At 37.9% G+C, this 23,847-nt stretch overlaps 2 protein-coding genes across 6 annotated transcripts; one reads left to right on the top strand and one right to left on the bottom strand.

Annotated features, from left to right (window-relative positions):
* Positions 1-376: 376 nt before the first annotated feature.
* mob3c (MOB kinase activator 3C) lies at positions 377-5,515 on the bottom strand. The gene is made up of 4 exons (XM_086161770.1): positions 5,144-5,515; positions 2,877-3,461; positions 1,194-1,396; positions 377-677 (listed from the first exon to the last, which is right to left on the bottom strand). Exons 2-4 carry the CDS (start codon positions 3,292-3,294, stop codon positions 648-650), a joined length of 651 nt encoding a protein of 216 aa, XP_086017896.1. The 5' UTR covers positions 3,295-3,461; positions 5,144-5,515; the 3' UTR covers positions 377-647.
* Positions 5,516-8,816: 3,301 nt separating this feature from the next.
* Positions 8,817-23,669, top strand: elovl1b (ELOVL fatty acid elongase 1b). Of its 5 annotated transcripts, XM_086161537.1 has the most exons (10): positions 8,872-8,929; positions 18,107-18,182; positions 19,548-19,665; positions 21,309-21,400; positions 21,494-21,684; positions 21,772-21,852; positions 21,972-22,028; positions 22,119-22,224; positions 22,533-22,669; positions 22,845-23,669. In XM_086161537.1, the coding sequence occupies exons 4-10, from the start codon at positions 21,340-21,342 to the stop codon at positions 23,175-23,177; spliced, it is 966 nt and encodes a 321-aa protein (XP_086017663.1). In that variant the 5' UTR covers positions 8,872-8,929; positions 18,107-18,182; positions 19,548-19,665; positions 21,309-21,339; the 3' UTR covers positions 23,178-23,669. The 5 variants fall into 5 exon arrangements, with proteins under 5 accessions (XP_086017661.1, XP_086017660.1, XP_086017663.1 ...); XM_086161534.1 differs by lacking the exon at positions 19,548-19,665 and having other exon boundaries at positions 8,852-8,929; XM_086161536.1 differs by lacking the exon at positions 8,872-8,929 and having other exon boundaries at positions 17,961-18,182.
* Positions 23,670-23,847: the final 178 nt, after the last annotated feature.

The following is a 23,847-nucleotide window of genomic DNA, read 5'->3' as shown; positions in this document are numbered from 1 at the left end:
TTTATTTACAACTCTACAGCTGGTACACACGTCAGACACCACATTACTGAAATACTTCATCATTAAGATCATAAACATACACTTTTTTGACAGTATTTTATATTTTCTGGTTCAAGTCTGACATGAAACTATTTATCTGATTCCTTCTCTTCACTGCAGGCGCCAATTAATAAAGCACAGATTCCTGGGCACTAAATCTTGGAAACCACGATTAAGGTGCATTTAAACAATAAACTTTTTCTTTTTCTGTCATTTGAGGTGAGTTGTTCAGTCATCTTCCATTTTGTAGACCAGAATGCTCTGTTGCAGTAAATGTGTCATTATTTGGGATTCAGAAAAATAAATAATACATGTGGAAAAAAATGTCAAAAAAAAATAAATTTTTCAGAATCTATTTTAATTTCAAACTATAAAAACATTTTTCAGCAAATAAAACAACTGTCTCTCATTAAAATAAGAGATTGTTTACAAAATCATATAAAAAAGCAAAGACATAAACAAACATGCTCTTGTAAAAAGAAGTCATGATGATGGCATAGCACCATGTTAATGCAAATAAAATCCTTCGTGAACACGTTTGTCTTTCTTTTTTTTTTGGATTTGATGATGGAACTTTTTAGGGAATATCCTTTATCTTTGTAGTCTTTTTAATTGCATATCTTCTCTGTCATTTCTCTCTGTTGGGAAAGAAAACAAAGGGCAAGATGAATCAATCGTATTTAAGTCATAATTCTAAGTGCAATCTACAGTCTCTACATGATGAATGGAGAACAGTGAAATGTACATAAACCAAATATGAGACACAATGCAGGTATGGCTGTAGTGCATAAAAGTGCACATTTTCCAATGTGTGTTGACACAAGTGCGTCATTACTCTTCCACTTTGAAAAGCCCGTTTGTCATAATGATGATAACTTTAGCCTATTATCAAGCTCCCTTCAATGAAAATTAATAACTACCTTCTAAAAATCTGCCATCAAATGACTGCAATATTCAGCCTCCATTGAAAGGATTGTTGATTCAGCGTTACCATTTTATAATATTGTTGTTTTTCTTCTTGCAATGTGTTTGGGCATAGTATGATGGCTGGGATCTGCAAGACTGATAGTTATGAGACTATGAAATTGAAAAGTATCTTGATCCATAACATCCTTCTAATGCTGCACATATCTGAGGTTCTTGTCATGTCTCACCAAAGGTTCCAGTTCAGAGTGATCGATGAGGTTGAACTCTGATATGAAGAAGTAGTAGTGTTTGTAGCAGGTGTTGATGTGGGCCTCTGCCCCCATGTTGCAGATGCTGTCAAAGTGATGGATGTAAACATGCACAAACACCCTGAAGAGACGACTCAGGATCTTTTTGCACACTTGCTGGAAGTTCTTTGGGAAAGGAACACCTGAAAAGGAAAATAAATGTCACAGACGTCAGTTCAATTTCCCCTGAAAAACATTTTGCTTAGTTGTGATGTGCAAATTTTGATCATTTTTCTAATGGAATTTAAAATTCAGAGGAAATCCTTCACGATAACTAATAGATTCTTCCACTGCAGTAAAACTCCATGATGTCTTATAATCCACAGAAAATTGAAAATTGTGATTTTCACAGATGATAACTAAATACTCTGATATTTCTTGGCTTAGGGGTCAAAGAATACATTCTGAAAGTAAACAAGATCTATTTTCAAGGTCTAATTCTGATTCGTTTCATAAAATTTTCTCTCTTCCCGTATTTGGCATCACAGGAAGTTGTAGTTCAGCTTGGAAACAAAATATGGAGTAGTTTTTATCCTTTCCAGTCTCGATATAAACATTGTGCCACCTGTCACAACACCTTATGGGTTTATTACTTTAGGAATTAATGTTATGTTGTGTTATGTTATTCACAAGCCAGTTCTATAAGGCAATGCATATCAGCATATCTGCTGAGGAACAATAAATAATATAACTGTATATTAGATCTATAGCACAACAAATTGAGTTTTTGCCCAGTAAAATGACTGTTGACTGACAAAGCATTACTGAACCTAGCTTTTTTTATGTACTCTTCCATTTCTCTTGTGTGTTTGTTATTATTTATTCATTTATATGTGCCGTCTAATCTTGATTAGTTCTTGATTACTCTTGTCATTTTCCGAAGTAATTAATGTCTATTTTGTAGAAAATCAATATGAAATCTCAATTGATTTCTTGCCAAACCATAATTTACAGATGGTAGAGGAATATTCCAATAATCTTATCTTTTTCAGCAGTTTCCTAAACAAAGAATGTCTTGATGTAAAGTGTACAATAGTTTATTTGAATAAGTAAGTACATGTACTTTATATTTATACATTGCCAAATCCTACAAATGACCGGATTTATAGTGATCATTTTATTTGAGTCCCTCTTTTCCCCTTTCCCTAATTTTTACTGGTTTTATGTTTTGTTATGTCTGCCTCTGATCTGCCAGGGCCCACCTTAACTATCTAATATTTAAGCAGAAAATATTTCATATAGTCTCTTTTAGTGTATCTACATATAGTGAATAGCATATATATGCAATAGCATAGCATTAGTAAGTGGATTTTAATGTTGCCATTTTGTTATCCATTAAGTCCCTTTTTCACCTGTGAGCTCCATCGTGTATAAAAATTGCCCCCCTTAATAATGCCAGTTTTCGAATGTGATGCTGGAAAAACAAGACCATAGTAAGCCATTCATTATATTCTAAATGACAACCTTATTGTTTAATTACCCTCTCTTAGAACCTTTACCGTTCCATTTAAAATTTTAATGAGGGAAGCAGCACAGAAAACTGAGCAAACGGTTTGATCCAGATTCCTTGGCAGCTTTCAATCCCAGACACTCAAAACTTCCATTTTTAATCTCCTCACACACCTACTCTGGTGGGAAAGATGTCTTCATTGTTGATGAGCGACTCAATCCAGTCCATGAGCAGGTTCATGTACTTGAGAGCAGGCAGCTTGGTGGGTTTCTTGTAGTCGTCGCCATCCTGCCACCTGTACTCGTACCTCAGACCCCCTGACATGATTGGACAGGTGCGCTCCGTGCAGTACTCGCTTACCGTACCATAGATCAAGTTAATTCTGTTAAAGAAATCCACAACGTGTACAGCAATCCAGTCATTGAGATTCTCACCCTCTGGCAGCTGGACAACCTTCCTCAGGTCTAAGCCAGACTTTAGTGAGGCCTGAGCCTTCTTGTAGAGTTCAAAACGCTGGGTGCCAGGCTCAAAACGTTTCCGTGGCCTGAATGTTTTGTCCTTGCTGAATACTTGTCCAAGACACAACGCCATTGACTTAGTTGTTTCCCCCGAGATAAGGGGAAAAGTTCTTCACAATAATACTTAGTTTTGAGCTCCAACTGTGACCTTCCTGAGAGAGGACCAGCTCTTAAATCAGGTCACTAGGGGGTCGGGACTTGTCATTCAGGAAACTGTAGTTTTCAAATGGTGGGAAGTCTCTGTGAAATATAACAACAAATTAGTCTCTGGCATATCCCTTTCCTGTTAATCCTCTGCTTCACCAAGAGATGTGTCAGACCCAATTTCTAAAACTTAAGCTGCATGCCACATATATAATTGTCTGGTTGTTTACAAAGGAGGTTTGTAAATCAGCATTTCTCATAAAGTCACGAAAAAGGCATGCCGTCAAAGTTCACATGTCTAACATTTTCAAGATGTAGGTCATTATGTGAAATTATTCAAGTAACCCAAAGTACAATGTGTACCGCAGGTTATTCCGTGGAGTTACTGCTTCCACTGCCCTATGTAATTTCAGAGACCTTGTCACAAGTCCTATAAGCAGTCCCTCGAAACATTGAAAGCAACAAAAATAAACCCTAATGGATGGCACTCTGATGAATATGAAAGTTTTAGAAATCACTGAGAAAAAAAATCAACACCGCAACTCATTTTGTGTGCTGGGATACAATGGTGGCTATTATGACAGAAATGTCCTATATGTAACGCCATATGAATCCACTGACTGTCGAAAAACAAAGAGCTTTTGTGCATGAAACTTGCAGCAAATTGATGGCACTATTAATCAACCAGCAGGTTGTTTACTCTGATTAGGAGCAGGACTTGATGAACAGTTACATGCTTCACTGATTTGGTCATGGAACATATAGAGTAAGTCAGCATGCATTGTAATATAATTTGAGATGATCAGTTGATCATCATTGAATAATAACTTTATAACGGGTAGCTAAAAAGACTTGTCACAGAATTATAAGGGTCTAATGTCATCATGTTGAGTTTGTAGCCCCCAAGTGAATTTTGTTTCCATTCAGTACTTGAAAGGATTAGATTTAAGCCTTCACTGACTTTACACTGCAGTCACATTCAAGTGACTGGTTGCAACATGATACTATATCCGCATTTGTGTCCATTTTGAACTGCCTATCTTAAAGTTTCCTGGGGTTATTTCACTCTGACTCAAAATAGCACACATTTTGATTCATCATGTTTACTCACATGATAAATACTGAAATGCTGTTGACTGATACACTCATTTGAAGAAAAAAAAGCAGTCACTGTAGCCTGAAACTGTTGGCAGTTCGATGTGCAGAAGAGAAATAATAATTTTCCTAACTTTGCCTTTCCCACTCTGCTAGGTCTCAGTTCAAACTCACCACTGAGGGAGCGTGAATACGTGGTCATGAGATAGCTCTAAATGTGTCCAAAACAAAAGAGCTTCTGAGGAGGGCTCAAGCTACAGTGTCTCATTCAGTTCTTGACTCATGAAAACAAATCTTCTTCTAAACACGAAAACCGACAATCTTAACATCAACAACAGTGGCTCAACGAAATGAAAGCATTGTGTTTGAAAGAGTTATATTTATTTTGATCTTTGGAGGTGTCTCCCTGCATGCTTCAGCTGCCTTTGGCTGAAGCATGTCTGATCACGTACTGAGGTTGGCAGACCCTCCAAGCATTCTTTCAGGATTTTTATTGGATTTTCCTTTTAAAAGTGCAAACTAACAATAGCTACTTCACGTCTCTCGAATTAAAACACACATAGTCACAAAATTTAAAAAAAACAACAGAATATACATGCAGGTTGTGTTGATTAAACAAGAAAAGAATGCGGCTGCTGGAGATAAACTTGAGACATTACAGAATGGAAAAGTCTCCACTGTACCTGGCTCATTTCCTACAGTGAGGAATCTGGAATGTTGTTGAAAGTTGTGGAGCTCTTCACATTAACTCCTTGTAGAGGACAGCTCCAGCAGCTCTACCCCCTCCAGCTCCTCTTTGCCGGCCACTAACAGACCGAGAGGCTCCAAGTTCACCCAGCAGCAGAGCACAGCAGATGACACAGTAGAAAGAGAAAAAGTTGTTTGGCTTCTCTTCCTGTGGATGATGTCACATCCTGACTTTGTCCAGTGGGCCCTGCTGCTACTGTCTATGTGTGTTTGTGTGTGTGTGTATAAAGGACCTATAAACTAAAAAACTAAATGGGTTGGAAAAGCCGCTTCGAACCCCCCCCTTTTCTTTTCTCCCCGTTTTGTACGCAGACTGGCCAGCCCACTTGTCCCAGTAAAGCGCAGCCTTTTGGTAAAGGTCTTGAGAAAACAACCCCTCCTCTCAAGCCACATATAGGACAGAAAGAGCAGAAAAATCCCACAAACATTTCTGGACGTTTGGCAGTGCATGCAGCTCTATTTTGGTAAAGTTTAAGTAACATATCATTTGAATTCTTGGCCTAAGTAAGATATTGTCATTGAACTGAATGCACCCCTTAATAGACGTGCTGCACTCTAAAACTTCTCCTCTAAGCACTGACAAGAAGCTATCATCAAATCAAGAGCAAGTTTCAAATCTCAGACATACATTACTTGAAGAGTCTATCCATACTATTACCCAGGGGAGTTGAGGGTTGATAAAACAGATGCCCTCAGTGTTCCCTTTGTAGTGAAGGTGAATACATGTCAAAAATGCAGAAAGTGTTTGTCTCTCTGCTCTGTGTCGTCCATGTCACTACACTTAAGAATGGGAAGTGAAACTGGTTTCAGCTTGTAATGTTTAGCTTTTTAGCTATTCCAAGATCTCACAGACTGAGCTGAAGTAAATTATTCCTTTCATATGAATAAAGTTCCAGCTGTTTAAATGTGTAAAGACAAACCTTTTAAACTGATGAATTGGAGTACAATATCAAAAGCTCTGGAACAGATTTATAAGTAAAATAGTGAATACTGTTCTTAATGAAGACTGAAATATTTGTCATTGAGCAATATAAAATCCAGTGTGACTTGGTTGAGTTGGCATAATAACTAACCTCATCAATAGTTGTATTTTTTTTTAGAGTTCTATCAGTGGCTCTACAAGATATGAGATTAACCTTTATAGTTGTCATTTATATCAAGATACTCAGAAATCATCTATTTTGTATGTGATGAAGTTACCAATACTGAACTTTCAGACAGAAATTGATGTTAAATTATGTGGTGAATGATGCTCTTTTCAAGGCTGTTGAAATCTGTTACTTCTGTTATGACTATATATGGAGAAGATTTCTTTCTTCATACCATTCAGTAGCTAGTGGAAAAGTAAAACAAATAATAAATGAATAAATAATAAAATAAAAAGGAAATTGTGGTGACAGCTGTAACAACCAGACATGCCCACCTGGGGTCACTACGACTCTTCTTATGAGTGATTTTTAAATGACTCAAGGTGCACTCAAGGTAATGAGGAAGAGGAGAACGACTCATTTCAAACAATACAAACAAATACATGCATCAGTCTTCTGTCGCTTATTCTGCACTCAGTGTCGCAGGGGATGCTAGAGCCTGTAAATACATATTCATGAAATTGTTAATCGATAAAAAACTATACAGATGACCATACATTAAGGCGGCGCAACTCAGGGGGTTAAAGTAGTCGTCCTCGGAACCAAACATCCCTGGTTCCTGTGCTCCTTCGAACCTGTCCAAGTGTTGTTAAGCAAGACACTGAATCCCTTGTGCTGTTCAGTAGCTGCCTTCTGCTCATGGTTCATCCATGATTGGTTAGATGCATGGGCCAAGTTGTAATGAATGTGACAATAAAGGCCTTCGTTTCTACATGCATACATTATTTGTACCCATAACCAGGACTTGACTTCAAAACAGTTTTTTTTTTTTTTAAAAAGTTTCCAAACATCAATGTGAATTGAATATTAAGTTATTATGGTAGATGTAGCAGCAGTGACTTCAAATCAATAGTATTGGTAGGTCGTGGATTATTCAACCTTTCCTAAGAGAAAAGCGAAAGGTTAAAAAGTCAAAAGAGCGAAATGTTACCGACAGCAGATTAAAATCAGAGCCAATGAACCCTGAGAAAATTGGGACAGGATGTTGTAGCATGGCAGACCCAGAGCATCAACACAATCTCAAGACGGGTTTCTAGGAATTTCGAGAGATTAAAGGATAACAGGAAAATGGCCTCGACCTGCGAAACAATGGGCCGCAAAGGCATTTTGGTCGTGTTTCAGCAGTGAAGACTTTCAGATTTTGAAGGGGCAAGAAATATATTTGTAATGTGGATCATTGAACAAACTGGTGTTTAAATTTTTCAAAGTATTACTTTTTGACGTCTTGTTATCTGTTTAATATATGCTGGGTGTGCGTTTGCATGCATAAATTTAAGCCCTGAAGATCAAGTCATTACAGGTATATAGGTGACAAGTGAAGCCTGAAGTTACCCTTTGCTCCACTTTTCTTCTGTCATCAACTAAAATATGACAGTACAAGAAGTGAAACTAGTCAGCCAATTGGAAAAAACATCTGTTGATTCATACCTCAGCAAGCGCTCTCAATAGGGAGCTGAACAGGCAACCTGTCACGAGAAGTATTCCCAACAGTAACAGAAATTCAAATTCAAGGAAATATGGCATTGACATATATTTGCATTCACTGGTCATTAGTAGATATAAGTAAATATGAGCCCATTTGCCCGTAAGGCAAGCTAATCCCTATGTCCATAAAACTTAAAACTGAAGAAAAAAGAAGTAGGGGTCAAGGCCCGCTTGGTTAAAATATCTCACCCCTGGAAAAGGCGGATTGGTACTTGACTGACTTGTAGCCTCTTTATCTCAGGGATCTGCTTCTCTGACTGAAGCTGAAGCTCGATGAGGGAATTCCGTTGCAGCGACAGCAGTGCAATTACATAATAAATTAATATTAATAAATATTTAAAGTTTTTTTTTTTAATTAGCAAGTCGCCCTCGAACCATGTAATTGAATTTGTAATGTTTGACTTATCCCCGCCTTGCTGTGCAAATGGCTGCGTAATTTCTGCACAATCGCAAAGCCGTTGGCGATGTAAAATGCCAAATATTTTGGGGAAAAAAACACAAGGATACTTCAAAATATTTATAGCTTGGATACAGGTCATGTTTGAGAATCAGTGTAAACTCATCTTGACGATCCATTGTTGGTCGTGCAGCACACCGTTTTTGCAGTTTCTATCACTTTTTACAATTAAAATAAATCTAATACCCTTAATCAAAAACCCGAGTCACCTAAAACCGTAAAAATCCACCATTCGCAGAGAAATACCCTCCCAAACACCCCAAAACATCTTTTTCTTTTATTACGGCACTGTCGTCACCGTTGCTCTGTCATCCGCTTCCCTCTGCCATCTCCCCCAAACACTGCTCGCATGTAGTAGCCCTGCAAAAATTATGGTCTATTTGTAAAAGTTTGGATAGCATAGCTAAACATATATTTGATCACAAACAAAAGGAAATTAAGATAAAATAGATTTAAAAAAAAAAAACAGCGTTTAAATGATCCGACTGACATCGGTGGGCGGTTTGACTCCACCTTTTTCCGCTTCCATCAAAGGAGGAAGATTTAAGCGGAAATGGAGCGCTAACTTCACGCAGACGCCGGGCTACTTTTCGATCGTCACTACAGATCCTACGAATCTTCCTCTAGCTCCTGTGAGTAGCCTCTATTTTTAAAAGGTCTTCGCACGACTAAACGATGGTGAAATGTTGGGTTTCCGCCCGGTGTGGCTCATTTCAAGGGCGCGTCTCTGTCGCGGATTTACGGGGCGTGTAAAACTCATTCAGGTGGCTCCGTCTGCGGGATACCGTTTTTTTTGTTTTTTTTTATAAAAAAAACAAAACAAAACAAAACAAACCAGAGCATCTCCGGGGAGATAAGTACCTTCTGGTTCGTTGCAACCACTCTCCATGTCTTGAGGCGGCGTCTGGGCGACGGGGGTAATCCTCCCAAAGGCGTTTTTGATGCTAAATAGTTTTTGTTTTTCAGTTGGATAAACGTTACAGGCTAGCGATGCCGACCTCTTGTCATCAAATGCACCTGCAGCTGCGGACAAAGGTCACGTTGATGGCGACGCACGTAGTCGAACTTTTGTCGCACTTAAAGTCATACCTGTCATTGATCTTAAAACCACAATGTGTTTACATTTTGTTCAACAAGGCAGCGCATGGATAAAGTGCATCTGTCTGTTCCTGCCTAAAGTAATGCTCCCTCTCCCCACCCACTCAATAAATGTACCTAACTTGGAATCAAATCAGTGTTAAAACAAATTCATACAAGGCCCCTTATATTGGTTGTGAACTCCTTCACTGATTCATGATTTCACATCAACTTTCAACAGTCCTGTGTGAGAAGAGATATCCGAAGTTGTATGACAATTACCATGTTTTCAGGGGATCGGCTTGTGTTAATTTCTTAGAGAAGTCTATTAAGATTTTGCCTAGGGTGTCCTGCACCGCAGAACCGCATCTTACTGTTTCTCACAGCAACCAGCATTGCATTTCTTTAGTAGTTTGGGGAATAAGTCATTCAATTTTGCCTTACCACATAATACATTCCTAGTTTTGCATTAAATCAGAGGGACTCTCAAAGTGCAAAAATGTGAAAATTTTAATTTATGGCTTCATGGATATTCTCTCTAATTGTGTTCCAAATCGTTTTGGCCAAGTAATGCTTTGATTTTTGACAGATAGATGATCGACAACTGCTAATGTGTGATAAAAGAGTATAAACCAGGGTGAAAATAAAGGTATTGAAGAGTCCAGCAATATTGTATGGTTTAGAGACCGTGGCAATGAGGAAAAGATGGAAGTAAAGCTGGAGGTACTAGAGACGAAGATGTTGAGGTTCTCTTTTGGTGTGATGAGAACGGATAGGATCAGGATGTTGGATAGGTTTTGGATATAAGGTGAGAGAAGCCAGGCTGAGATGGTTTGGTCATGTGCACAGGAGAGATAGTGAATATATTCGTATATTCGTAAATTAGATGGAGGAGGTTGATTTGCTGTGGCGACTCCTGAAGGGAATCGCTGGAAAAAAAAAAACCCTGCATGTATATATAGGTGTGTGTTTGTGTGTGTGGGTCATGCTGTATTAGGTTTTTACTCCCCTGCAAGTTAATGGCTGTAAAAGTGAAGTGTTATTGCCAAATTTGTGTAATAAAATAAAAGCAACAAGAAGTTACTGTTTGAATGATCTTGCAGATCATTGGTTTTACTTATCTCTGTTTTTGGTATACAATTTGTCAGAAGTGCCTATCAAATTAGACATATCTGTTTTCATGGGTGGAGAAAAAAAAGACAACTTCAGTGACTGCAAAACAAATGGTACTTAAGCTGCATGATCTCTCCTCACCATGGAGACCTGGAAAATGACGTGACTCGACTGACACAGTAGGGAGATATGATACACGCAAACTTCTGTGCACGGCATTGTAGGTGATTTCTTCTTACACATACCACATGCTCAAGCTAAATTCCTGCACAATTTATATATTGTTTTCAATATTTGCAATTACTTGAACAATGCAAGGATTTGATGCAGTTTGTCTTTGTGGACTTGGTGGTCTTGAATATTGTGACCTTTCTTTATTTGATCATTTATTCGTTTATTTTTTAAATTAAGACCAAAGGTCAGATTGTAAGTAACTGTAAAATTCTGTGAATTGCCTAAAGCAATTCAAATTGGCACAGTGAACTTGTCAGGTCAATTCACATTCATGGGGGAGAGTTGTACCTGTCAATAAAGTGCAGCATCTGAGTGACGTCTACTATTTCTTTATCTTGCATTTAAAAGGAAAACAATAAAAACTGGGTCAATGCCCCTATCATTATTTCTCTAAACCTAAATTGAATTATTTTTCAGTTAGACAGATATAAAGGGGGTATGGCAGTAGCTTACAGTTACAGAGGAAAAATTGCTGTTTACAGTACAAAAATAATTGTCCCACGTCGTCCAGTCAATCTCAGAATGTTGTCTGAGTCATCAGACGTCTGTGTCTAGAGCTGTACTCTCGTAAATGGTGTTTTCAGTTTTCAGCGTGCATGTTCATGTCTAATGTAAACTGGGCTTCTAGTAATCTTGTCATGGCAGGTGTAATTCCATTCATGTTCTAAATCTTGCATAAGCCCAACCTGTGTACCTGGTTGGCTCGACAATTGCTTATTTTATCATGACAGTAGTTTTTGTTTTTGATATGCTCTTCTCTGATAGAGCTGCCAGTTCTGTAAGAGTCAGGTGGAAAGGCATGACACGCAGCCATAAAATAACTGTGCCAGGGGGCTTTTTCACAAAAAATATTCAATATATCCAGATAGGTTGCCTCATCATCTCAATCCTAAAGTTGGTGAACTTGAAGTAAGGCCAGTTATGTCATGCTCAGGCCAGATTTTTTTCAAGATAATATTCTAAACCAATATAAGGATGAGTACCTTCAGAACATACCACTCTTACTGAACAAAGGTTTGAGAAAACTGCTGCCGTCGCCCTCTGGAATTTTATTACACTAGCTTTTATAGCCATTTTGTTATCCATATATTTGCTCGCCGACCAGCTATAACACTATGACCTCTTACGGATGGGTAACATAACATTGATTTCCCAATGGGAATAGGATATATTTTGCAGCTAGTCAACATTTTGTTGTCACAGTACATCACATATCTCTATGTTGGTTCCCTGGGGGAGAAAGGGGAACCAGGATACACTTTCAGGAAGATGGTGAACAGGGGACGGCAGTGTGATGCTTTGAACAGTGTTACTGCTATGTTTGTAAAGACTTTATTGACAATACCGACAACCGAATCATTCTGGTAGACAAAGTAATCCACTTGAAGGAAGCTGTATTCCTAATGTCCACGGCCTATTTCAGCAAGTATTTGCAATACCACCTTGAAAAAAATGTTCAGAAGTTGTTTGAGGAACACAAGTCCAAGGTACTGACTTGGCCTCCAAATTCCCTTCATAGCTAATAGACGACCTGTGGGGTGTGTTAAACAAACAAGTCTGTTCAATGGAGGCCCCACCTCACAGCTTGCAGCATTTAAAGACCTGCTGTTAACTTCTAAGAACCAGATATGACAGCAGATTGTATGAATTCTAGGGGTGGCCAGACCGCAATGGATCAGGGCTATTGTGACAGGAACAATTGGTTTAAACAATGTTGTCCCTTTATTGGCAAAGTGACAAAGAGTAATGCACCACACTCCAAAGACGGTCTTTGTGCGAGGAGTACGCTATCTATTGGGGGAACATGAGTATTTCAGGGCCTGGATTTAAAAAGTCAAATGCGCCTTAAATGGCCTGTGGGCTATAGTTTGTGCATGGCTGCCGTAGAGTCACTGAAAAGTTTGATAATCATTTTTTAAGGGTTTTCCCCGTCCGCGAGTGTTCAGTCAAGCGAAGTCTTTTAAAAGAGATTGTAAGGATTTATTGAACCAAATTTCTGATTTAGCCCACATCACTCAAAGCTGGTTTTGCACAGCACTGTGCACAACCATGGATTCTCAGAGTTCCTATTTAATCTTTATCTATTTTTTCACATATCACTTGTCATACTGTTTGCTATAACTTGGCACCACAGTGTAAGAGTTTCGCTCTCAAATTATATGCACAAAGTCATTTATCATATAGAACTTATCGTTAGTCATAAAATTGACTCCATATGTTCCCTGCAGGCATAAAATTCTGTCTTCTTATGTATGCTGTCCCATTGCTTAATTTCTGATTATTTTTATATTTCACTTTTTAATCTGCCAGGAGAGTTGCAAATTATCTTTTTTTTCTTCCTCACTCCTCAAAGATCTGTCTAACACCATAGGTTTCCAAATCTATGGCTCAACTTGACCCGGGAGGCTTTTTTTTTTGTGGACATTTCAGTTTCTTGCAGTAGAATATTTTGAATCATACAGGAAACTGTAGATGAATTGGAAATCTAAAAAGAAAAAAAAAAACACTGTCAGTTTTCTTATTCTACCCTCACCCTCTGTGTAACAGATTCTCCACAGTCCATATCAACGTCATTTTCTCCAAGTAGGACCAGACTAGATGCACTAGTGATTTAGCTAGAAAATTCCAGACATCTGAGTTGTGGTTAGACCTATACATGGGGGAATGCAGGTTTCGATGCAAGCTGTTTCAATTTTTAATTATTTTATTTTTTATTAAGCTGTACAGGGGGTGATGTGTCCCAGGCAGTGGCACACACCCACTCTCATCCATACACGAGGGGGTGGGGGTGTAAACATTTCAGTCCTGAGACAAGTTTAGCAACATTCCAGTGCTGGGGGTAACAACTCCTACTACCTCTGCATTTTTGTTTACAATTAATTTACTTTACCTATTATTTAATCATAAAGATCTTTCACAGGGGGAAAACTGCTCTGAATTGGTGGGCTTTCTAAGTTTTAGGAAAAATTGTTTATGAAATAAAGATGGCTGGCTTTCTCCCCTTCAAATGTGTAGACTGAACTCTTTAAAAGGACAGTGTAATAGTAATGATTAGTTTGAGATGATCCAAATTACAGTTCTTTGCACTGTCACATCACATTTATTTGAAATAAGGTCAATTGAATTTTTGTTTTCCATATCTCTCTGTGAAGTTGTTTTGACACATTCATATGGTAAGATTTAGGTGCAAAAATAGCTTTATATCGAAATTGTTTAAACAAGAGTTTCAAACATTTCTGATGGCAAGAGCTGCTATATTTCATATTTTTACAAAATTTGCAAATGTATGGCCAAGATGAGCCATTCGTTCTTATTGGCCTCACAACATATATACCTGTAGTATCTTCAGTGAGTCGATTTAACTTTTACAAGTTATTTCCTTATTAGAGTGGTTAAGTTACAGAAGTGAGAAAGGCATTTTTTACTGATCCAGTTGTTTCCCTTTAGGGGTAAGCTTTTTTTTTTTTAAAGACAAGTCTGTCAAGTTAACTTGTAACTTTATAAGAATGGAGCCAGATGTTTTTGTGTGTAGCTCAGTTTATCTTTGTTGTCTCTACGATACAGGTGAGATAACAGGCGCATTCAAATTTAGCTGTGCTCAATTAAATATAATTGCATCACATGCAAAGATTGTTATAGTTATGCTCTAAGATTTAGACCAGTGTGCCCCTGAAGATTTTGCCTATTTTGATGTGACCAACCAGCCTCCATGTGCTCTACACTGGAACTATTTCACATTGCACAGCAAGAACTGGGGTTTGTGGAGTGACAGTTAGTACTAACAGCAGTGTGTGACAAGGCGGTAGAAATTTTACTCAAAGCTTTAATGCATTTGCTGCATACATGTGAATTCAACCTTAATTTACACGCACAAGTCAACAGCCCATTCAATAATATTGCTCAATTTTATTTTGGGCACACATTTAACCCTTTTAAAATCCAGATTCTTCACTGCCTTTCTAATATGCTTCTTAAAATAAATGTATATTTAATAACAATGAACTAAGTTTTGCAAAACTTGCAGATTTTAGTAACATGGTAATACATTAACCCTGGTGGGCATTGGAACATGGGTTGCAAACCATCCAAGCTGAGATACTAATATACTACCTCCTCATTCACTAGACTCTGTTTGGATGTAATACGTAGTCCTAAACAGTTATTTGACCACAGGCTTTATTGAAGGTGAACAGGTAATATTTGACATCCCACCTCAGAGGGACTTATTTGTTCACCCTGTATTGAAGAAAAAGGTTAGTCAGTGAAATAGAGAACTATATTTCTCATTTATTACATTTTATTTAAAATAAACTCTAAGCTGTGAATGAAGAACTACACTAATTTCAAACCAAGCTGGTAACCAAGTAATTGTGGACACATGAAAATGTTATTGTATTTCTTTTAACTGATGTTGATAACAGCTGTTTTTGAAAAGGTGACTGTAAACCCATAATATATGGCCCTGAGGTCTGTTTCCCTAGTAGGGGAGAAGAGGGTCACTTTTCAACAAACCATTTGCCATGCATGCTGAATTAAGACAAGTGAACCATGCAGTCATTGATTTAAAGCTCTTTTTGTAAACTACAATAAATGGCATTTCTACATCCTCTACTTGATCATTTTGCAATTTATTTATATTTTTACCCTTTTTTTGTGCAAGGTGGAAAGAGGGTTTGGTCTCGCAAATTGAGATTTCTATCATTTTTTAAACAGTAATGTCAGCTGCTGTGGCAAAGAATGATGTATTTCGTTGTCAGGTGTGTTTCGGTATTTGGAGGAAGAACTGAAATGCATCCGGGTGGTGTCACTAGCCCCCCCTCCAGAGCTAGAATGACTAGTTAAACCAGCCCTGTCACACTTAGATACAGTGTAATGAGGAAGAGATTATCTACAATATCATTACATCATGCTGTGATATTAGCTGAACCTCATTTGCATTAGTACTGTACCACTTTTGTGGATGTTGTCAGGTGCTTCGATGTAGAGTTTCTTATTTAGACCAAATGGTCTTTCTGTCAAAGAACATTTTCTGTAGTGTAATGAAGCTTGTTGACAATGGCAAAACAACATACAGTTTTACTATTAAATGGCAGGATTGAGTTTTGGCCTGTTACTTGTGATCATACAACCAAGTTGATGTTCTCTTCTCATTGCACTCCAAACTGTCTGTTCCTATAAAATAACCCAATTTTTATGAATTCCTGAGTGTGAGCAATATTAATGTTGAAATAGAAATTAAATCAAATTTTACTTTTAAACAAGAGTTTTGTAGCTTTGAACCATAAAGCGTCTGTGATTTTTAAGGGGAAACACCTGTGAGAACCTTGAAAGTTGAAATGCAATGAGCTCAATGCAGCAAGGAGAGGGTTTGAAACAATATGACAACAAAGTGACAGCTCAATTTAGTTTATATATATATGTATGTATGTATGTATACGTGTGTGTATATGTATATAGATATATTGTGTTCCCCGCCTCTCGTCCAATGACAGCTGGGATAGGTGTCGGCATTCCATGTGACCCAGAGTGTATAATATAGATTATTTTGATGTTCTGCAGAATTACAAATATTCTAGGTAAATATTTTTTCTCTCCTTTATCTTTTCTGTGAGTGAAATGTTACGGTTGAATCAATGTCCAAGGCATTGATGCCACACTACAGTGCTGGGTATTATGACTTCAAATCCATATAATAAATATTCAAAACAATTACCTCCATTATACTAAAATTATACCTTTCATCTATTTTGAGCTCGCATTTCATATCTTTTCTGTGTTATCTACCTGAAGCCAGACAACCTGAATAGTAGTTTAGGTGAAAGCTGCTCAGGTTTTGACCCTTCTGTTTACTCTTTTAGCCTAGTAGGTTGTTCAGGGCTACCATTACATTACATTACAACATTTGGCAGACACTTTTATCCAAATTGATTTACAAAAAGGGCAATTCAGTCACCAAAGATCCGAAGTACCAGTAGTCGGAAGTCAGAAGTGACCACTCTACTAGATAGCCATCTCAGAACCATGTGTAACTACTAATTTAGAGCACTACAGGAATAATTGAGCCTTTCCATGAGGTGGGCATTAGCAATATGCCATTATTTCATATTATGAAATCCCACCAGTTAAATGACCATTAGTACAATATGTCTGGCTGTTGTTCAGCAAGAATGCCAAAGTAGATGCATTGATGTTCTGCACATGGGTTTTGAAATGGAAGGATAAACAGTGCAGTAGTTGTCAATATGACAATCTATGTATAAAACCTGTATTACATCAGCCTGCAATGCCACTTCAATTGTCAACACTTCCAAGAAAAATTTTATTGTTAAAGAATATTTTTTGCCTGTGGTTGCAATTTAACTACTTCTAAAAGACACATTTCACAGCTTCGACTAATGTTTGCCTCTTCTTTTAAACTGTGAGTTTGGCAGATATCAGTGATTTCTTTACTGAGGAGAAAAAAAAACACTTTCATGTTGTTGGAACAATGTCTAGCATTAGGGTATGAGTCATGAATTGAAGTAATCCTTTTTCTGCTACTAGCGATACTATCTTGACTTTTAAGTGTTTTTTGATTCTGTCTACCTGGAGCTTGAATGCATCTTTTTTTCTTGATAGACAGGTCATGAATGCGTATTTGAGTAGCACAAGGTAGTGGTGCATTCATTCTGGAAAAATATTGAACAAATATAAAAAATAAATAAATTAGCAGGAATGTACACTAATGCTTATTATTTTGTTGGAATTGCCCTGATTATCGAAACAAAGAGGAAATTTGAAGCAAGTTGTTTTTTGTTGGTCTTTTTCAAGACATGGGTGTTGGCTTTGTAGAGAGCCAGTAACTGTAACAATGGCCCCCTTCATGATAACAGAGTCGCCACTGATTTCTCGCCTGCTGCCTCTGAATAATATCTGCCCACCCCACACCCCAGAGAGAACTTTCAGGGTAACTTCAGCATTGTTACAGTGAGTCGAGGGTGTGGCCCAGAGGAAAAGGGAGAAAGTCTTGACTATTGACAGTCGGGGGGGCAGCCACAAATTGAGGATTTTTGGGGGGCGGAGGGTGTGTGGTGTGGGTTTATATTAGGGCCGCCTAATGCAGTTGTCTGTCTTCAGTGCTCTCTTGCAGTGCCAGCTCCCCCAGCCCCCCTGCCCCCTCTCTCTGGTTCAACCTCCTTCCCTCCCTTCTCTCTGAGCAAGTTATTCATTGACAGTGTGAGTCAGGGAGGGTGGGGATTTGGAAGACTGCTGTACCAGTCACACTTTGTCAGTTTACTTACCCCATCTCTCCCTCTCTCCTTGCTCTACTGTATGTATGTTTTGTTTTGTTTTTTTTCCCTTTTTGACTTTTTTCACTTCTGCTGCCCCATCCTGTCTACACCTAGTTCATGGAGAGGCTGTGAAAGGATTCAGCACAGCATAAACTGCAAGATATAAGTGGAAAATTATAATCCAAACAAGGTAAGTTGTCTGATGTTGTCCAGAGGTCAAACTAACTTGGGTGTGAAGCATGCTGCTCTTGTGAGCTGTGTAGGTCAATTTAAATCATAAGCTTTTTTTTTTCCTCTCTCAGGAAAGGTTTCTGTTCTGTTCTTTTGGCATTTTAAGATTCCAGTTCTGTCTTTGACAATGTGGCTGTTCCCTTTTTTTTTCCCCACTAAATGAGCTGCGGTAACTTTTTTTTTTTTTTTTTTTTTTTTTTGATTGATAGGTTTGAATGGGTTTGACTTCTCCATTTGTTGTTCATTAACTCTTACCTTGTGTGTGTGACATCCACTTTTCCATTCCTATGATTCATTAACATGACTCAAAGGAAATGCCCTCCTCTCTTCTTTTCCACTCTTACTATAATTTTTTTCAGTGGGCGTAAACCTGGTCAAGGTTGTCCAGCGATGAATGGGTGGTTGTGACGGCACATACAAAATAACTGAAAGGGGATCTAATACCCAACTTAAGCTCTGGTAAATGCTCTAAAATATCTGCATATCAGTGGGGAGGGAATGGTGTACATCTCTCACTGTATGTCAGTGGATGCTAATTTGCCCCAGTCTGTTGTTTGGGAAATGCACATTTTCTTTTGTGCCTTGTTAGAAAGTAAGCATCCATGTGTAAGTCTTTAATTCATGAGTTAGTTTATAAGAATTTAAGTGATGTCCCTAGTTCTAGTGTATTGATAATTAAGTGCGACATTTACAATAGTACAACAGATTCAGATTACCAAGGAGGTGAAAACTGTCAAAACTAACTCTCCTTCTGATGTTATATATCAGTGGCATAGCTTATCTGGTTTCTTTAAACTGAAATGATGTGGTTTCCATTTCAGTTTCTTTAAATGTCTCTTTTTGGTTGTAGATTTGGATAGGTGTTTATTTCTTCTCCTTGGCATAATCTTATCATGAGACTATATTCCTAAACTACTCGTGCATTTTTTTTTGTTCTCCTGACATCCCATTAAAAGTGCCATATTTCATTAATAGAGGAAAAATGAAAGAGAATGACTGAATAAAGACTTTGTAAATGTCCCAATGAGCAATTAGCATCTACAACCCAACTTGTAAATTCCGTGAAAACTGGAATGGTTGCAGTGAATCTGATATCATGTATACAAACCCTCTGTTATACTGACTTGCTTCAACATGCCAATATAATTTGCAGTAGAGTAAGAACCTGCCTTTATAATTTCGAGTCGGGGAAAAAATGACCTAAACATGGAGATTAAGAGCAATTACATTTCTTACAACTCAATTCAAAGTCAGAATGAAATAATGTTATCTGGGCTTTCATGTGACCGAAGGATTAATTTAACTGTTCAGCATTTTTCCTCAGAACAAGACACTCTACACCTTGATGTTTGCTATCATCACAGACCTGTTGGCGCTCTTGCTGAAAATGCAGGCGCCTGACCGAATGTCTCATCCATACAAAAACAACCACAACTTTTTGTGTAAGGGTTTTTAGAAATGTCATGTATCTGATTGTTCTACAGTGCCACCATTTGCATTGTTGGTGATAAGGCCAAGGCCTGCAGATAAGCACAAGTTGCTCTAATACACCAATTGAGTGGAAGGAAATCAGTCAGTTGGACTGAGTGTGACACTGCGCACCAGCAAGAAAAGCTGAACTCAAGCTTAAAACTATTGGATCAACCTCATAGATAATGCAATGTGTTTGCTGACGTGAAGAGACTGGGCTATCTGCAGTAAAAGGGGAATGTTCAGTTTGTCTGGGGATCTGACTTCTCTTGGTGTGTCATAACAATATGAGGGCAGAAAATGTTAAATTCAAAGTAATGATCTGGTGATGAACATTAAGTAAGCTCTTTGGCCAGATGAATTTGATTGTTCTTGTTTAAAGGTTTGCTGTTAGGTGTTTGTGTGCATAGTGCATTCAGTATAAGATTTTAATAGTGGCAGATTGTGAGCTCTGTTTGAATATGCTGGGAAAATAATTATTTCCTGTAATTTTGTTGAAGTTGTATTTTACAATAACCGGTGTTTTAAAATGTCAACAGACTCCTTTTTGGTTTAAATTCATCATTTTGAAGTTTTCAGTATACTTGCTGGCAATCTGTTTGCTCATCTGCCTGCACCGCATTCCATGCCATGGAGTAATTAGCTGTTGATCATATTTAAGGGAGACTGGTCTTTGTCAGTCCAAAGTGAGCAGTAGGTTGCACATCAACAACACTTCCTTGGGAAACCACCGTGCATGTTCCTCTAATTTGTGAAGCCTTTTGAGTTATGCAGTTGACTTTGTCCTCTTCTAAACAGAATATTCCTGAAAATACAATACTGTTGCAATCTTTGCAGTATTCTTCCTTTGGATTATGGTGCAGTTTAAGAATGCAGCTTCCACAAAACCACAGGGAATTAAGATTTACCTATGAATGTTTTTTTTTTTTTTTTTTTTTTTTTTTTTTTTTTCTCTTTCACGGTTTAAGAATTTGACAAAGGTCCTTGTTTGGGAAGTAGAAACACCAAACACTACCCCCCGTGTGGGATACTGGATGCAGTTCTTCTGTGACACCACCTCCCTGGTATCAGACCATGTCAGAGTTGAACTGTGTACCCAAGGATTTTGTTGGGAGTTTTTTTTTTTTTTTTTTTTTTGTTGCTGAGGGTTGGGCTTCTCAGTCTCAGTAATTGCATTTCAGTCTAGCTGAATCAGGAAATGTAACAAAATGCACATGCCTGGGGGCATGTATTGGTCAGTAACTGTGGGTAGGACTCAATCATTGCTCTGATGTGATTACTTTACTTCCAGCATAATTCTGCTTTTTAAATGTGTGTATTTCTGTTAAAATGTCTGTCTAGCAGTGATCAACCTCTTCTTATAAGGTGTTAATCCCAAATGAGTGCAGCACGTTTATAGCAGTTACGGTTCCATTCGAGTTTCAACATGCAAATGGATGACGTGTAGACCATGATGTTTGAGACGCATTTACTTGTTTCATAACTAAAAGATGTGCCAGAATACATTCTGGAATCTGGTTATTTCCTTTTGTTTGGAATTGATATGAAACTGCTGGAAAAGTCTCATCTGTTTTGTTTTAATGGAAACTGAGCTGCATTTTCTTTTTTTTTGTAGATAACTGGATATCAAATAGAAAAAAACAAACATGCTTCAGGAGATTGCCTCACATACCATGGATATCTATAACTACCTCATGGCAGATGTCGGTAGGTTATATAAATAAGTACAACGGGATGATTATGTATGATATGTGTGGTTTTTTTTTGTTTTTTTTTTGTATTAATTCACTGTCTGTCTAGATCCACGGCTTCTTGGTTATCCTCTGATGGGCAATCCCATTCCCATGACTGCCATATTGCTGGCCTACCTACTCTTCGTATTGTATCTGGGACCTCGGATTATGGCCAACCGCAAGCCTTTCCAGCTACAGGAAGCCATGATTGTCTACAACTTCATGCTGGTGGTTCTGTCAGTATTCATTGTTTATGAAGTAAGAATACCTTTTTTTTTTTTTTTTTTTGTAAAATTTAATTTATAGACATTTGGAACATATCTAAAGTATTTTTTTGTAATATAGTTCTTGATGTCTGGCTGGCTCACAACATATACCTGGCGATGCGACCCAGTTGATACATCTGACAGTCCTGAATCACTGAGAGTGAGTCTTTGCACAACTCCTATGAATGTTTCCTGTCTTGATTTCCATTTAGATTTCTTTTTTTCTCTTTTGAAATTGATATCATTTTAAGATGATTTTAAAGTCTTATTCTATTTTAGATGGTCCGGGTAGCTTGGGTGTTCTGGTTCTCCAAGATTATTGAGCTTTTTGACACTGTGAGTCCGCTTTTGAAAATTTTGGTAATCACTTTTACTTTTTATCAACCATGTACTTGACTTTCATTAAAACAACAATCTTTTGGTCAGGTCTTCTTTGTGTTGAGGAAAAAGCATGGCCAGATCACCTTCTTACACATCTTCCACCACTCCTTCATGCCTTGGACCTGGTGGTGGGGGGTTAGCTATGCTCCTGGTGAGAACACTTTAACAAACTCAATCAGGTTGTTTGCAGTTTGAACAACACTGACCGTTGAATTAAATCATCCATATGGTTTTCATAGGTTTTTTTTTATTCCAAATATAGTTGAATTGCAATGTCAGATGTTTAATTTGTTGGGCCTTTTAACCTCAAAACATTTGATGTAAACTACACACAATTATAAAGGCATAAACTGATTAAGTACATACGAGTAGACTCAATGGCCTCTAACTTCATAACTGCTTGACAGATGTTAGATTTTTTCACAATGCTCAAAATCAGCCTTTGTGATTATTACCCAGGTGGAATGGGATCTTTCCATGCCATGGTGAATTCTACCGTTCACGTCATCATGTATTTCTACTATGGCCTTGCTGCTGCTGGACCACGATTCCGGAAATTTTTGTGGTGGAAGAAATACATGACTGCCATTCAGTTGGTACGTATATAAACTTTAGCAGTATTTCTGAGAAAGGAGCAGTTGGGAGTTTGAGTTTTTATATTTTGTTTAGACAACTCAGGTTCTTGTTAACATGCTACATTCATTCATAACTGTAAAGAATGAGACTAAGGACTGTAACCCTGTTTCCCCAACCCCCACCCCGCCCCAACAGACCCAGTTTGTCCTTGTATCTCTTCATGCTACTCAGTATTACTTTATGGACAGCTGCAACTACCAGTTCCCTATAATCATCCACCTTGTCTGGATGTATGGAACCTTGTTCTTCATACTCTTCTCTAACTTCTGGATCCAAGCATACGTGAAGGGTAAACGACTGCCAAAGCAGGACATAAAGCCATGTCAGAACGGCACAGCTGTGTACACACATGGAAAGCACCATGACACTGGCAATGGCATTGATCATGGACCTGCCAACGGCACAAGCAATGGCTCCACTCACCATGAAAATGGCAGCAATCACACAGGCAAGATGAAAAAGGCCTGAGGTCTCAGCAAGGAATCACTCAAGTATGATCTTGTGAACCTGTTATAACTACCACAGATTCCAAAGATAATTTTGTTTTTTTTCTGTTTTTAGTTCAATGTTCGAAAGAAAAGTTTTAGAAAAATACGTAGGAAAATGATGTGGTCAGTGACTTCAACAGTGGGGGTCCCACGTTGGGTTGGTTTATTTGTTTTGAAACACAATGAATGAAGAGAAGATGTTTTGACCTAATTGCTATCTTCACTGATGTTGCAAACGTCCAAGTTCCGTATCACACTTGTGGCCTTTCACTCCAGTTGCCTCACTACTTGTATACTTTTTCTTATGACCCCCGAGGATAGATGACTGTACAGTTTCTATCAGATGCAAATACTTTTTGTAAATAGTGCTACAAATAAAAAAAAAATAATTCGTATTGGTTTGAGATTATAACTTGTTGCATTGTGTATTTAAAATTTAAAATGCCAATAAATCCAATTTTAAATTATCTTACACATTTTGCATGTCAGCATTCTTTTACTTGCACTTCTGTGTTTGTATATTTCAAAAAGAATCCAGATCCTTCAGTAGGAACTGCTGAATGGTGCAAGTTGTAGTTGTCATGTCTTGAAGACGGAAGATTCATTGTCCTGTGTTGTGACAATGAATGAAAGTATTTGCTTGCTTGTGC

Source organism: Fistularia commersonii, chromosome 16 (assembly GCF_037954325.1).
Source record: "Fistularia commersonii isolate RoL2024-O1a breed Wild chromosome 16, RoL_Fcom_v1.0, whole genome shotgun sequence".
NCBI classification, from domain to species: Eukaryota; Metazoa; Chordata; class Actinopteri; order Syngnathiformes; family Fistulariidae; genus Fistularia; species Fistularia commersonii.
This window is presented reverse-complemented; position numbering and strand designations above follow the sequence as displayed.

Coding starts and splice junctions, on each gene's coding strand:
- mob3c (XM_086161770.1), bottom strand. CDS start 3,294: ATGGCGTTGTGTCTTGGACAAGTATTCAGCAAGGACAAAACATTCAGG. Junction 1,397..2,876: donor CATCTTTCCCACCAGAGTAG/GTGTGTGAGGAG, acceptor TTTCCTTTTCAG/GTGTTCCTTTCCCAAAGAAC. Junction 678..1,193: donor ACTCTGAACTGGAACCTTTG/GTGAGACATGAC, acceptor CTTTCCCAACAG/AGAGAAATGACAGAGAAGAT.
- elovl1b (XM_086161535.1), top strand. CDS start 21,340: ATGCTTCAGGAGATTGCCTCACATACCATGGATATCTATAACTACCTC. Junction 21,853..21,971: donor ACAGTCCTGAATCACTGAGA/GTGAGTCTTTGC, acceptor ATTCTATTTTAG/ATGGTCCGGGTAGCTTGGGT. Junction 22,225..22,532: donor GGGGGTTAGCTATGCTCCTG/GTGAGAACACTT, acceptor ATTATTACCCAG/GTGGAATGGGATCTTTCCAT.